The sequence below is a fragment of the Carassius auratus genome, chromosome 19, assembly GCF_003368295.1.
Source record: "Carassius auratus strain Wakin chromosome 19, ASM336829v1, whole genome shotgun sequence".
Classification (NCBI taxonomy): Eukaryota; Metazoa; Chordata; class Actinopteri; order Cypriniformes; family Cyprinidae; genus Carassius; species Carassius auratus.
In genome coordinates, this window is record NC_039261.1 from 18,360,699 (window position 1) to 18,374,650 (window position 13,952).

At 36.3% G+C, this 13,952-nt stretch overlaps 1 protein-coding gene and 1 pseudogene across 3 annotated transcripts in view; both read right to left on the minus strand.

Annotated features, from left to right (window-relative positions):
* The window catches only part of fhod3a (formin homology 2 domain containing 3a), a 46,734-nt gene extending 41,059 nt beyond the window's left edge, over window positions 1–5,675 (minus strand). For 2 of the 3 annotated variants that reach the window (XM_026289306.1, XM_026289307.1), the window contains exon 1: window positions 5,277–5,675. In XM_026289306.1, the coding sequence (XP_026145091.1) occupies window positions 5,277–5,441 (165 nt within the window). In that variant the 5' untranslated portion in view covers window positions 5,442–5,675. The remainder of the gene's footprint in view (window positions 1–5,276) is intronic. The other variant, XM_026289305.1, reaches the window with a different exon arrangement.
* The window catches only part of LOC113120190 (protocadherin-15-like), a 95,726-nt pseudogene continuing 87,351 nt past the window's right edge, over window positions 5,578–13,952 (minus strand).

Consider the following 13,952-nt stretch of genomic DNA (forward strand, 5'->3'; position numbering starts at 1 on the left):
ACCACCGACCATTAGAACAACACACACTGGACCTGCTAGCAACCACATTACAACACACATACACACACACACACACACACACTCTCACACACACACACACACACTCACGCTCACTACATGTGCTCACACAAACTCACTCACTCTCACACACGCTTACTCTCACACTCACACTCACTCACTCTCACACACTCACAATCACTCTCACATACTCTTACTCAACTTACTCAATCTTACACACACCCACAATCACACACACACACACACACACTCACTCTCTCACACACACACACACACACACACACACACGCTCACTCTCACACTCACAAACACACACTCACTCACTCTCACACACACACTCACTCACTCACTCTCTCACACACACACACACACTCACTCACTCTCACACACACACACTCAATCTCACACACTCACTCTCACAATCACTCTCACACACTCACTCACTCTCACACTCACACACTCACTCACTCTGTCACACACTCACTCTCACACACACACTCACTCTCACACTCACACACTCACACTCACTCACACACACTCTCTCTCACACACTCACTCACACACTCACTCTCACACACACACTCACTCTCACACTCACACACTCACACTCACACACTCTCTCTCACACTCAAACACTCTCACACTCACACACTCACTCTCACACACACACTCACTCTCACACACACACTCATTCTCACACACACACTCACTCTCACACACACACTCACACACTCACACTCACAATCACTCTCACATACTCTTACTCAACTTACTCAATCTTACACACACCCACAATCACACACACACACACACACACACACACACACTCACTCTCTCACACACACACACACACACACACACGCGCTCACTCTCACACTCACAAACACACACTCACTCACTCTCACACACACACTCACTCACTCACTCTCTCACACACACACACACACACACTCACTCACTCTCACACACACACACTCAATCTCACACACTCACTCTCACAATCACTCTCACACACTCACTCACTCTCACACTCACACACACTCACTCACTCTGTCACACACTCACTCTCACACACACACTCACTCTCACACTCACACACTCACACTCACTCACACACACTCTCTCTCACACACTCACTCACACACTCACTCTCACACACACACTCACTCTCACACTCACACACTCACACTCACACACTCTCTCTCACACTCAAACACTCTCACACTCACACACTCACTCTCACACACACACTCACTCTCACACACACACTCATTCTCACACACACACTCACTCTCACACACACACTCACACACTCACACTCACACACTCACACACTCACACTCACTCACACACACTCTCTCTCACACACACACTCATTCTCACACACACACTCACTCTCACACACACACTCACACACTCACACACTCACACTCACTCACACACACTCACTCTCACACACACACTCACACACTCACACTCACACACTCACTCTCACAATCACTCTCACACACTCACTCACTCTCACACTCACACACACTCACTCACTCTGTCACACACACACTCACACACACACTCACTCTCACACTCACACACTCACACTCACTCACACACACTCTCTCTCACACACTCACTCACACACTCACTCTCACACACACACTCACTCTCACACTCACACACTCACACTCACACACTCTCTCTCACACTCAAACACTCTCACACTCACACACTCACTCTCACACACACACTCACTCTCACACACACACTCATTCTCACTCACACACTCACTCTCACACACACACTCACACACTCACACTCTCACTCACATAACTAAATGTGTTTCTGGACTGATGCATACAGATTCACAAAGACTAAACCAAATACAAATTAACTACACCAAATAAATGGGTATCTGTGAGATTTTCTCCTGTTGTTGTTTTTCACCTGTTACAAACTAATGTTTACCATTTAATTTAATTAAATAAGTTTATTGTTTTATGTTAAAACTGTGTAATCAAAATGGGTGGAATTTTTATAAGCAATTCAAATACATACATTTTTAATTTAAGACTCACTATTTTAATAAATAAATAATGTTGATAATTTTCATTCAGCTATTAATTGTTATTAATAGATTGAAACAAATAGAATTTATTGGTGATAAATATGACTAAAATTTGACTCTGCTGGATTGGTAAAAATATTATTTGCACTTTACCCAGTACACCATTCCCAATCCTCATGATGTTAATGTTTATAATATCCTAATATCTTCACACCTTATGGTTGCATTTATCAAATTAGAACTATGTGATAATATAGTTCACATATATTCCAGTGCACGAAAGACACTAAACAGACAGAAATATTCATAATGTGATATTACTGGAGTCCTGTAATAATAGAGAGAAAAGACACAAAAAAGACACCAAGCTGAACTCTGGTCAAACATCTCCTGCACTGACTGCAGCGTCTGTCTGACATTCTCCAGTTATAAATAGATCCGGCTGAATCTCATCCAGTGTAAGTGGTAGTTAGTGAAGGCTGAACTCTTATGAGCCGCTCTCAGACTGTCCTTTACTGCGGCGTGCAAAACACTTAACCCCAATTTAACCCTAACTAACAGCAACTTAATTCAATTCAAGTTTAATTGTATAGCGCTTTTCATGATACAAATTGTTGAAAGCAGCTTATAGGAATTAAGTTTCTACAATATATTTAGTAGTACAGTAGCTTGTCAGTGGTGATAAACACTATTAACAGCAATTATTAAAACAATTTAACCCTAACTTAACCCCAACTTTACGTTAACATAACCACAACTGAGACCCAACTGAATTCTAACTTAACTCTATCTTAACCCCAACCTAATATTAACATAGCCACAACTTAACTCAAACTTAAGCCACAACTAACCACAAATTAATTGTAATAAATGTAACTTAACCCTAAATTAGCTCTAAATGAACACAAACCTAACAGAACGGTTAACATAAAGTTAAAACCAAAAATATAAAAATAAAAACTCATTCAGATTAATAAAACTACAGTATTATCTAAATGATAAAAAAACAACACTGAGCCACAATCTATTTTTATTGCTATTAACCTCATGAATATGTATTTATTCATAAAATAATTATTATTTATATATTGAAAATACACATATTTCAGCCTAAAATGTAGTTGTTTTAATTGCATATAAATTTCCATCTTTCTGGACATCCTACACAGTTTTAACATTAATAAACTTAACGTGATGCATATTTGTCATGCGTATACACAACAAAATCATGGCATAGTTTATTATTAAATATATGCATCCTTTTGATTGTATTTTGGATAATCATATTTTCAAAATGCATTTATTAAAATGGTTCGATTCCCAGAAAATGCATGATGATACTGTAAGTGTGCACATAGTGCAATGCAAGTCACTTTGGATGAGAGTGTCTGCCACATACAATAAACATTAATATACTCATAATATGCATTAATATTTACACAGACTGAGTGTTGATACAGTGTTGAACAGACCATAATAAATAATGTTTTGATCTATTTCGGCCTCAAAGACAAACCTGACAGCTCAGCATTAAGAGGAAAACACAAGATCAGAGCGAGAAGAAACTGTCACACAGCGGCATTCTGGGAGCAGCACTGACCTCTGTTTAATTTTATAGATTCGACCCAAACAGACAATTACTGGCCATGACTTTCACTCAAATGACAGACTGACACAGAAAAACACAACGCCACATGCAAACAGACAGAAACCAGACAGAAAGCGCAGAATGGACAGAAAACAAACGGAAATAGATGTCAGTTTAACAAAACATCTCCATCAAACCAGCGAAGCTGAAATCACAGAACATGATCAGATAATCAAACACACTCTCAGTGTGTTAAAACGTGTGACTTTAACAGTATGATAACATCATATATCATTATTCTTGAACAATAACTTCTACAAACAATAGCATTACGCAGTTGACCTAGTTCGGTTGTGTTGTCTGATATTTACATGTGTATAATGATGGATTTATACTTCTCCATTACTGAAGCAAAGAGGAGTTTGTGTCTTCATCAGGTTTGTAGAAATGTAGCATTGCATCAGTGTCTCATCAATGGATGCTCTGCAGTGAATGGGTGCCGTCAGAGAAACTAACTGATCCTGATCTCTGACGGACTGAAAGTGAGCACATTTTCAGCTATTATTCATTTTGGGCTGAACTGTTCCTTTAAGTACAAGAGTAATGCACACGTGTGTGGTGTGTAAAGTGAGATGAAGTGTGTGTGCTGTAAACCCTGTTTATGTGCCGTGTGTGTGTAACAGTAAATGTCCTTTAAGACCTAATAATCTGTCCCAGTTACTCCGTCTGTTCAACCCTTCACCTCCACAAACACTCAACAGTCTGTGTCTGATCTGAAGACTTATTCCAGCACAGTTAACACTACGATAAAAACAGTTTGTTCATTCACACTCTTAAAACCTATTCATATAAACATACTAAAAAGGTTAACCCAATTTATGGATATGTGAATTTCTACGACTCCTAAATGATGAACATGATCAAAACTCACCGTCTCCTCGTGTCTTCTGTCTCTGATTGATAATTCAGTGTAAACTATTCCACTTCAAAACAATCAGAATTTTCCACCTATTGTTTGTAAGTTAGACTGTACTGGGTAATATGGGTATATTTGTAAAAATAGACAATACATTGTATACAGAATTTCCTTCTGTAAATTTATTAAAACTAAATTTTTTTATAGTAATGTGCAGTGCTAAGAACTTCATCTGAACAACTTTAAAGATGATTTTCTCAATATTTCGATTTGGTTTGCACCCTCAGATTCCAGATTTTCCAAACCACACATTAATACAGAGATGATTTATCCAGTTTTCAGATGAAGTATGAATCTCAGGCTGGTTTTGATGTTGCGTGTCTGTGTGAATGAATGAGAACGCATCTGTCGCGATTTAAAAACACGACACACACTCGTTTACACTCACACTTTACATTTTAATGCATGCTATACATAAATCACCAAATTAAATAATGATAATACAAATACTTAAAAGTTAATTATCTTAGAGCTTTTCTGAAAATATCGACCCGACAATGGTTTTAGATACGCATTAAATCGTCATGCATGCTTTAAATTATGATCTAGTGAACTCTGAAGTGTAGGAAGAGAGTGTGTGTGTGTGTGTGTGTGTGTGTGTGTGTGTGTGTGTGTGTGTGTGTGTGTGTGACCTTGTGAGGGGCCCCGAGGAGCCTGTGGACCCCCGCGATCTGCTCGATCAGAGGCAGCTCTTCTCTGAAGGTGTAGAGAGGAGCTCGGGTCGGCTCCGGGAAGCTCGTGCTGTTGAACGGATCGGTGTCGTCGAGAAACTGAACTCGGCACACAAACGAAGACATGATGCATCCATTCACGGATCACCGCCGTTTCCAAGCGCGTCCTGTCCCCGGTAACGACAACAACACCGTCCCTCTGCAGATCCGCGTCCGAGTCTCGCTGACAGATGCGCGGAAATGATCTGGAGATACAGAGCGATCAGAAGCAGCTCTGTCCGTTATCCCGAGCTGAGCGCGAGAGTGCAGTCCGTGTGTCACTAGCTGCTGAACTTGGAGAAGCTGCGGGGAAACCGGGCGCCCCCCGCGGATTAAGCGCTTTACCGGCGACGAGGAGAAACAGGAAACAGCGGCGTCTAGCGGCCAGAGAGAGAAACACACCGTTCTCCATCTGAGACTCATAACAGTCACAAGAGACTGTCTGGAAGATGAATAAATCAGCTCTCAGGGTTTCTTAGGAGGAAATATCTTCATGGAACATGATCTTGACTAAATATCTTCATGGAACATGATCTTTACTTAATATCCTGATGATTTTTTGGCATAAAAGAGAAATGTATAATTTTAACCCATACAATGTATTGTTGTCTGTTGCTATGATTTGCAAATGATTCGCAAACTCGTTCTGAAGTCGCGAACTGAATCAAATGATTCGTAAGTGCCGAACTAAATCAAATTATTTGTAAGAGCCGAACTAAATCAAATGATACGCAAACCCGCTCTGAAGAGCCGAACTAAATCAAATCATTCACAAACCCGCTCTGAAGAGCCGAACTAAATCAAATGATTCGCAAACTCACTCTGAAGTTCCGATTTTAATAAAATGATTCGCAAACCCGCTCTGAAGAGCCGAACTAAATCAAATGATTCGCAAACTCACTCTGAAGTTCCGATTTTAATAAAATGATTCGCAAACCCGCTCTGAAATGCCGAACTAAATCAAATGATTTGCTAACTCACTCTGAAGTTCAGATTTTAATAAAATGATTCGCAAACCTGCTCTGAAGAGCCGAACTAAATCAAATGATTCGCAAACTCACTCTGAAGTTCCGATTTTAATCAAATGATTCGCAAACCCGCTTTAAAGAGCCAATCTAAAACAAACTATTCGCAAACTCTCGCTCCGAAGTTCCGATCTAAATCAAATGATTTGCAAATCGCTCCAAACTTTGATCGGAGCTTCAGAGTTCGCAAAACATTTGATTCACATCGGGACTCGGAAGCGTGTTTCGTATCGCAAGCCATTTTAGCATTTAAAACGTTGTTTTGACTATCCATAAATATAATTTTGGATAGTCACAATTGTAATTCGGATAGTCATAATTATAATTCGACTAGTCACAATGACAATTAGAGATATCTGCAATTATAATTGCACTAGTAAGAAATCAGATTAGAGATATCTCTAAATACTTTATGACTTGTCAAAATTACATTTAAGATATCTGTAATTATTTTATAGATATCTTCAATAGATGCGTCATACATCCGCAAATGTAATTAGAGATATCTCTAATTCAATTTCGACTAGTCACAATTATAGTTTAAGATATCTGAATTGCAATAGCTCCTAGTCGAAATGCTGTTGTGTGACGTCAGAATAAATTTATTCAGCTCCTCCCCGCCTACTCTGATAACCGCTAACAACATAATAAAAGTCTACTTTTGTTGTCACGGAGAGAAAAGCTACTGGATGAAGTGCTTCATGTGTTATTAAATAAATCTGGATGTAGCCTTGTGTGGTAAAATGTCTCCTGCGTGCATGTGTTTTAAGTGAATCATGTTGCAAAATAGACCAAATGCAGTGTAATGTTCAGTAAAGGCAGAAAATCACAAACTGCTCATCTGAATTTATTTATTATATATTTAGACAATGAAAAACAATGTTTATTTTATTTATTTATTTATTAAAGAAAGGTAGGCCTACCTTTAAAAAAAATAAATGAAGGCCTAATTTGCAGCTTTTATCTTACCATTCATTCTGAATTTTTCTCAGAATTGCGATATATAGACAATGCGAGATATACATTTTATAACAGTGAGATAAAAAGTTGCTATTTCCTATTTAATTTATGTTTTTATTAATTTCTTAATTTAGTGGCGGAAACGAGCTTCCATAAATAGCCCACAAGGTGGGATCATTGTATTGTATTATAGCAAGAGATCCATGATGATTATATTCTGCTATGTTCAGTGATGAGCACCAATGTATTCTTTTAGGCAGGGGCTATTGGCTTAGGCGTAAATAGCATATTTTCTTAACAATAGATATAGCAATGGATTATATTTACACTGTGTTAAAATAGCTAGATTTGATGCTATTTATACTACTTATTTGAAATAGTGGCAATTATCTGCACCTCAGTATTGTAGTACATTATAAAACAGTACGCAATAATAACTTTTTAATTTGAATTTTAATTCAAATTTTTAAATGGATGCCACCTTACTGGGACAATTAAAGCCCTCCCTACACCTACCCTAACCCTACCCAATATTTATTTTCAACTTTTTAATTATTTCCTTAATTTTTATAGAAAATAAATGCCTTTCCGATACGATATGAGATTTGAAAAAGGAGAAAAAATGTTTGGGAAAAGGCGTATGCGAACTCGGGTCGATTGTGTCAAAATGCATGTTTGTTATCCACTAATCCACCACAATTGATACTAATATTTTGGTGGGTGATGGTAGCCTTGCACTTAGTGCAAATAGACACTCTGATTCTTTTAACATTATATCAAATGTTGCAACAGCTGATATGAGGCTTATGCATGTGCTCGTTTGTAAATAAAGGCTAACACAATTTTATCCACAGCACACACGTCTCAACATTACGATAAAAAAAAGCCTATTTAAGTCCTCTCTGTCTAACCTACCACTTTTACACATGCTCCAGTTACATTTTTATTTCCATACTTTTGAATCACTTCTGTATAAAACAGTATAAAATCACCCAAAGACGCGGGACCATTGTTATACACAGTGGTGGACGAAGTACACAAATCAAGTACTTGAGTAAAAGTACAGATACATATAGTAAAATATTACTCCAGTAAAAGTAAAAGTACTCCTTTTTCAATCTTACTCAAGTGAAAGTACAAAAGTACTCAATTTTTTATGTACTTAAGTAAAAAAGTACTGAAAGATAGATGTTTGCAATTTTATATAGGCTACTTAATTTAATGTTATATTAGCACATATTTTTTTTATAATCCTACTGCTCAAAATACTTGGGATTTTTTTCCAAAATAACCACTATATGGAGTCAAGATATATTTTTGTTGTTGATATGGACTACGTTGTTGAGAGTAATGTTAACTGTGAAGCTTACACAGTAATGTACCTGAGAGCAAACAGAGTTGACCATCTGATTTTCACCAGTAAGAACAAGGTATTTTCAAGTTTGTTTTACAGAACATCAAAGTTACAGTACAGACCAAAAGTTTGGACACTCCTTCTCATTCAAAGAGTTTTCTTTATTTTCATGACTATAAAAATTGTAGAGTCACACTGAAGGCATCAAGGGCTATTTGAGCAAGAAGTAGAGATGATGACCTGGCCTCCACAGTCACCGGACCTGAACCCAATCCAGATGGTTTAGGGGTGAGCTGGACCGCAGACAGAAGGCAAAAGGCCAACAAGTGCTAAGCATCTCTCGGGGAACTCCTTCAAGACTGTTGGAAGACCATTTCAGGTGACTACCTCTTGAAGCTCATCAAGAGAAGCCAAGAGTGTGCAAAGCAGTAATCAAAGCAAAAGGTGGCTACTTTGAAGAACCTACAATATGACATATTTTCAGTTGTTTCGCACTTTTTTGTTATGTAATTCCATATATAATTCCACATGTGTTCATTCATAGTTTTGATGCCTTCAGTGTGAATCTACAATTTTCTTATTCATAAAAATAAAGAAAACTCTTTGAATGAGAAGGTGTGTCCAAACTTTTGGTCTGTACTGTAACTTTATATATGACATGATAATAAGGCCTGAAGTTAGGAAGAACATTAAGGAAAATATAATTATATTTTCATAATGATTTTTTCCTTCTCAAACCTTGTCTATGGTTTAAAAACTACCCTGGCCAAACGGGGTGCATCTCTTCCCACTTTAATAATTGCTGTAGTTACCATGTTCTGAACATCACATCCTTTCTTTTCTACCCAGATGTAATCTATCTATCTATCTATCTATCTATAGGTGGTTGAATAAAAATATTTGGACATTATTTATAAAAATTACCTCAACTTAGCACCAACAAGCTTGTTAGCTAGACAGTTAGCATCAGCTAACAATATTTACTTATTTTCAGTACGGTTATGAATAAACATTCATGTCTGTCTAACGTTACTCGTCTAGTTAATCCAAACAATATACATATGTATAACGTTACTGTTGATAAACAATATAAAAACTGACGTCACATAGGACATTTTAATAAAACTGTTAACATTATGGCAGCGGGGAATTTGAACGTGCATGAGTTATTGTATTTAATCTGTGTTATTTAAAGTTTTTTTTTTTTACCTAAAATTGATGTGTCTGCACTCGAGCATTTCAGTGGGCTTAAATATATCACTCTTTACAACGGATTTAGTTCCCAAACAACTGACAATTTTGACCTAAATATGATTTTCAGTTACAATAATTAATCCAATATTTCGACATTAATAACTTACTTTTAGCAACATCAGACGCACGCGCGCTCACAAGATCTCCCGGTTCTTACTTCTGTAGACTCGCACTAAACGGTTCATTTGAATCAGTGAGTGGTCGACTCCAGAACAGCTGCAATCGGATCATTCTAATTCGTAAACGAATCGTTTGGTGTGATTCGCGATCCGATTTAAAGGTTTATTTTGAAAAGACTCAGTTCATTCATGATGCATCAGTCACCTCTTCTGCGTCTCGGTGCACGTGATATATTATAGGGAGTAACGATATGTTTTATGAAATGTAGTGAAGTAAAAAGTATGATTTTATGCTTTGGAATGTAGTGAAGTAAAAGTAAAAGTTACTCAAAATAAAATTACTCAAGTAAAGTACAGATACTTGAAAAATGTACTTAAGTACAGTAACGAAGTAAAGCTACTCCGTTACTGTCCACCACTGGTTATACAACTCTTAGGCAAAATTGCTTATGAATCAAATCTTTTGCAAACTCACTCCGAAGTGATCTCAAATAATTCGGGAAACGCGATTCGGAGTCCCGATCTGAATCAAATATTTTGCAAACTCACTCAGAAGTCCTGATCTCAAATGATTTGCGAAAGGCGCTTTGGAGTCCCGATCTAGTTTTTTTTTTTTTTAAATAGTAGATTTAGAATAGTGAATGCTAAAGTTAGAGGGTCAAATAAATATATAATTAATAATAATAATATTAAACAATGTAAACATAGTTAGGCTATTTAAGTTCCCCTCGCTCCACAACAAATCCTTCAAATTTAACAGTATTTAGAAAATATAATTAAAAGATATAAATTCACAAGCCAAAACGAATGATCATTTTAGGCTAGAACGAAACTGAAACCAAAGTTGGGTCTCTCATTCAACACAAAATCAAAATTTTCTGTAAATATTATTTCCGTACTTCACTCGCTTCCAATATCCACATAAAATAAAATGTTTTACATCAGGGCAGTAAGGTGATAATGCTTAACGGTACAGATTTTACTACATAAACACTGAGCAGTGTGTGTTTGTGTTTAAAGTTACTGTTTTTTATTATGATAATGAACAGACAAAGGTGATAAAAATAAATAAATAAATAAATAAATATATATATATATATATATATATATATATATATATATATATATTCGTTGTTGTTGTTATGGCCTATATCTGACGTATTATTAAATGTGTTTTGTTGTTACTTTTTTGTCAGTTGTCCTATTTTGAGAGTAATTATTAATAGGCTAATAATAGGCCTATAATTAAATTTTTACGTAGCCTAATAATTAATTTATTCTTGAAATAAAATGTAAAGCTTTAGAATTAAGATGGACATTTTAACGACGTCTGCCAATGACATCTTTTTGATGTCTTTTCAACAAGTTATTTCTGGGAGTGATTCGCGAAACTTGCTTCAGAGTCCCGATCTGAATCAAATGTTTTGCAAACTCACTCCAAATTCCTGATCCCAAATAATTCGCGAAAGGTGCTTCTGAGTCCCGATCTGAATCAAATCTTTTGCAAACTCACTCCAACGTGATCTCAAATGATTTGCGAAATGCGCTTCGGAGTCCCGATCTATCAAATGTTTTGCAAACTCACTCCGAAGTCCTGATCTCAAATAATTCGCAAAACGCGATTCGGAGTCCCGATCTGAATCAAATATTTTGCAAACTCACTCAGAAGTCCTGATCTCAAATGATTCGCAAAACGCGCTTCTGAGTCCCGATCTGAATCAAATCTTTTGCAAACTCACTCCAAAGTGATCTCAAATGACGCGCTTCGGAGTCCCGATCTATCAAATGTTTTGCAAACTCACTCCGAAGTCCTGATCTCAAATAATTCGCGAAACGCGCTTCGGAGTCCCGATCTGAATAAAATATTTTGCAAACTCACTCCGAAGTCCTGATCTCAAATGATTTGCGAAAGGCGCTTTGGAGTCCCAATCTAGTTTTTTTTTTTTTTTTTTTTTTTTTTTTAAAGAGTAGATTTAGAATAGTGAATGCTAAGGTTAGAAGGTCTAAATATATATAAATAAATATATGATAAATAATAATAATAAACAATGTAAACATAGTTAGGCTATTTAAGTTCCCCTTGCTCCACAACAAATCCTTTAAATTTAACAGTATTTAGAAAATATAATTAAAAGATATAAATTCACAAGCCAAAACGAATGATCATTTTAGGCTAGAACGAAACTGAAACTAAAGTTGGGTCTCTCATTCGACACCAAATAAAATTTTTCTGTAAATATTATTTACGTACTTCACTCGCTTCCAATATCCACATAAAAGAAAATGTTTTACATCAGGGCAGTAAGGTGATAACGCTTAACGGTACAGATTTTACTACATAAACTGAGCAGTGTGTGTTTGTGTTATGGCCTATATCTCACGTATTATTAAATGTGTTTTGTTTTTACTTTTTTGTCAGTTGTCCTATTTTGAGAGTAATTATTAATAGGCTAATAATAGGCCTTTTTACGTAGCCTAATAATTAATTTATTCTTGAAATTAAATGTAAGGCTTTAGAATTAAGATGGACATTTTAACGACGTCTGCCAATGACATCTTTTTGATGTCTTTTCAACGAGTTATTGCTGGGTGGGAGTGATTCGCGAAACGTGCTTCGGAGTCCCGATCTGAATCAAATGTTTTGCAAACTCACTCCGAAGTGATCTCAAATGATTCACGAAATGCGCTTAGGAGTCCCGGTCTATCAAATGTTTTGCAAACTCACTCCAAAGTCCTGATCTCAAATAATTCGCAAAACGCGATTCGGAGTCCCGATCTGAATCAAATATTTTGCAAACTCACTCAGAAGTCCTGATCTCAAATGATTTGCGAAACGCGCTTCGGAGTCCCGATCTAGTTTTTTTTTTTTTTTTTTTTTTTAAAGAGTAGATTTAGAATAGTGAATGCTAAAGTTAGAGGGTCAAATAAATATAGGATAAATAATAATAATAATAAACAATGTAAACATAGTTAGGCTATTTAAGTTCCCCTTGCTCCACAACAAATCCTTTACATTTAACAGTATTTAAAAAATACAATTAAAAGATATAAATTCACAAGCCAAAACGAATGATCATTTTAGTCTAGAACGAAACTCAAACTAAAGTTGGGTCTCTCATTCGACACAAAATCAAAATTTTCTGTAAATATTATTTACGTACTTCACTCGCTTCCAATATCCACATAAAATAAAATGTTTTACATCAGGGCAGTAAGGTGATAACGCTTAACGGTACAGATTATACTACATAAACACTGAGCAGTGTGTGTTTGTGTTTAAAGTTACTGTTTTTTATTATGATAATGAACAGACAAAGGTGATAAAAATAAATAGATATATATTAAATATATATATATATATATATATATATCAGGGCCGTGCACAGACCTTTTGAGGGGCATGTGCTGAAACTGAAAATGGGCACCCCCTCCCTTTTTTTTATATCAATTGTATATATTCTCTTTTTTAGCTATTCTGTTTGGTTTTATAAGCTAATTTGTATTATTTGGTTAACATGATTATGATTGACATTGAGACAGTAGCGGCGCCAGGATTTTTATTGTAGGTGGGCCTCCAGAAAACTGGATGGGCCAGTTAAAATACTTCAGTTGATTCATTGAATATAAGAGGGGGCGGAGTTATCATCTTACTGACAGCTTGAGGATCGAATAAGATTTACACAAGCTCGTTTTAAGAACTTTCATTTGCTAAATATTTGTAAAACAGACAGACAGACGTAAAGGGTGACCAATAGCATTGATTAAAAAAAAAAACAACACCAAAAAAGGGCATTTCGGAGCGTAAGGGCAAAAAGGGCATGTGCTCTGCACAGGTTGAGCCCTACCTGTGCACGTGCCTGATATATATATATATATATATATATAT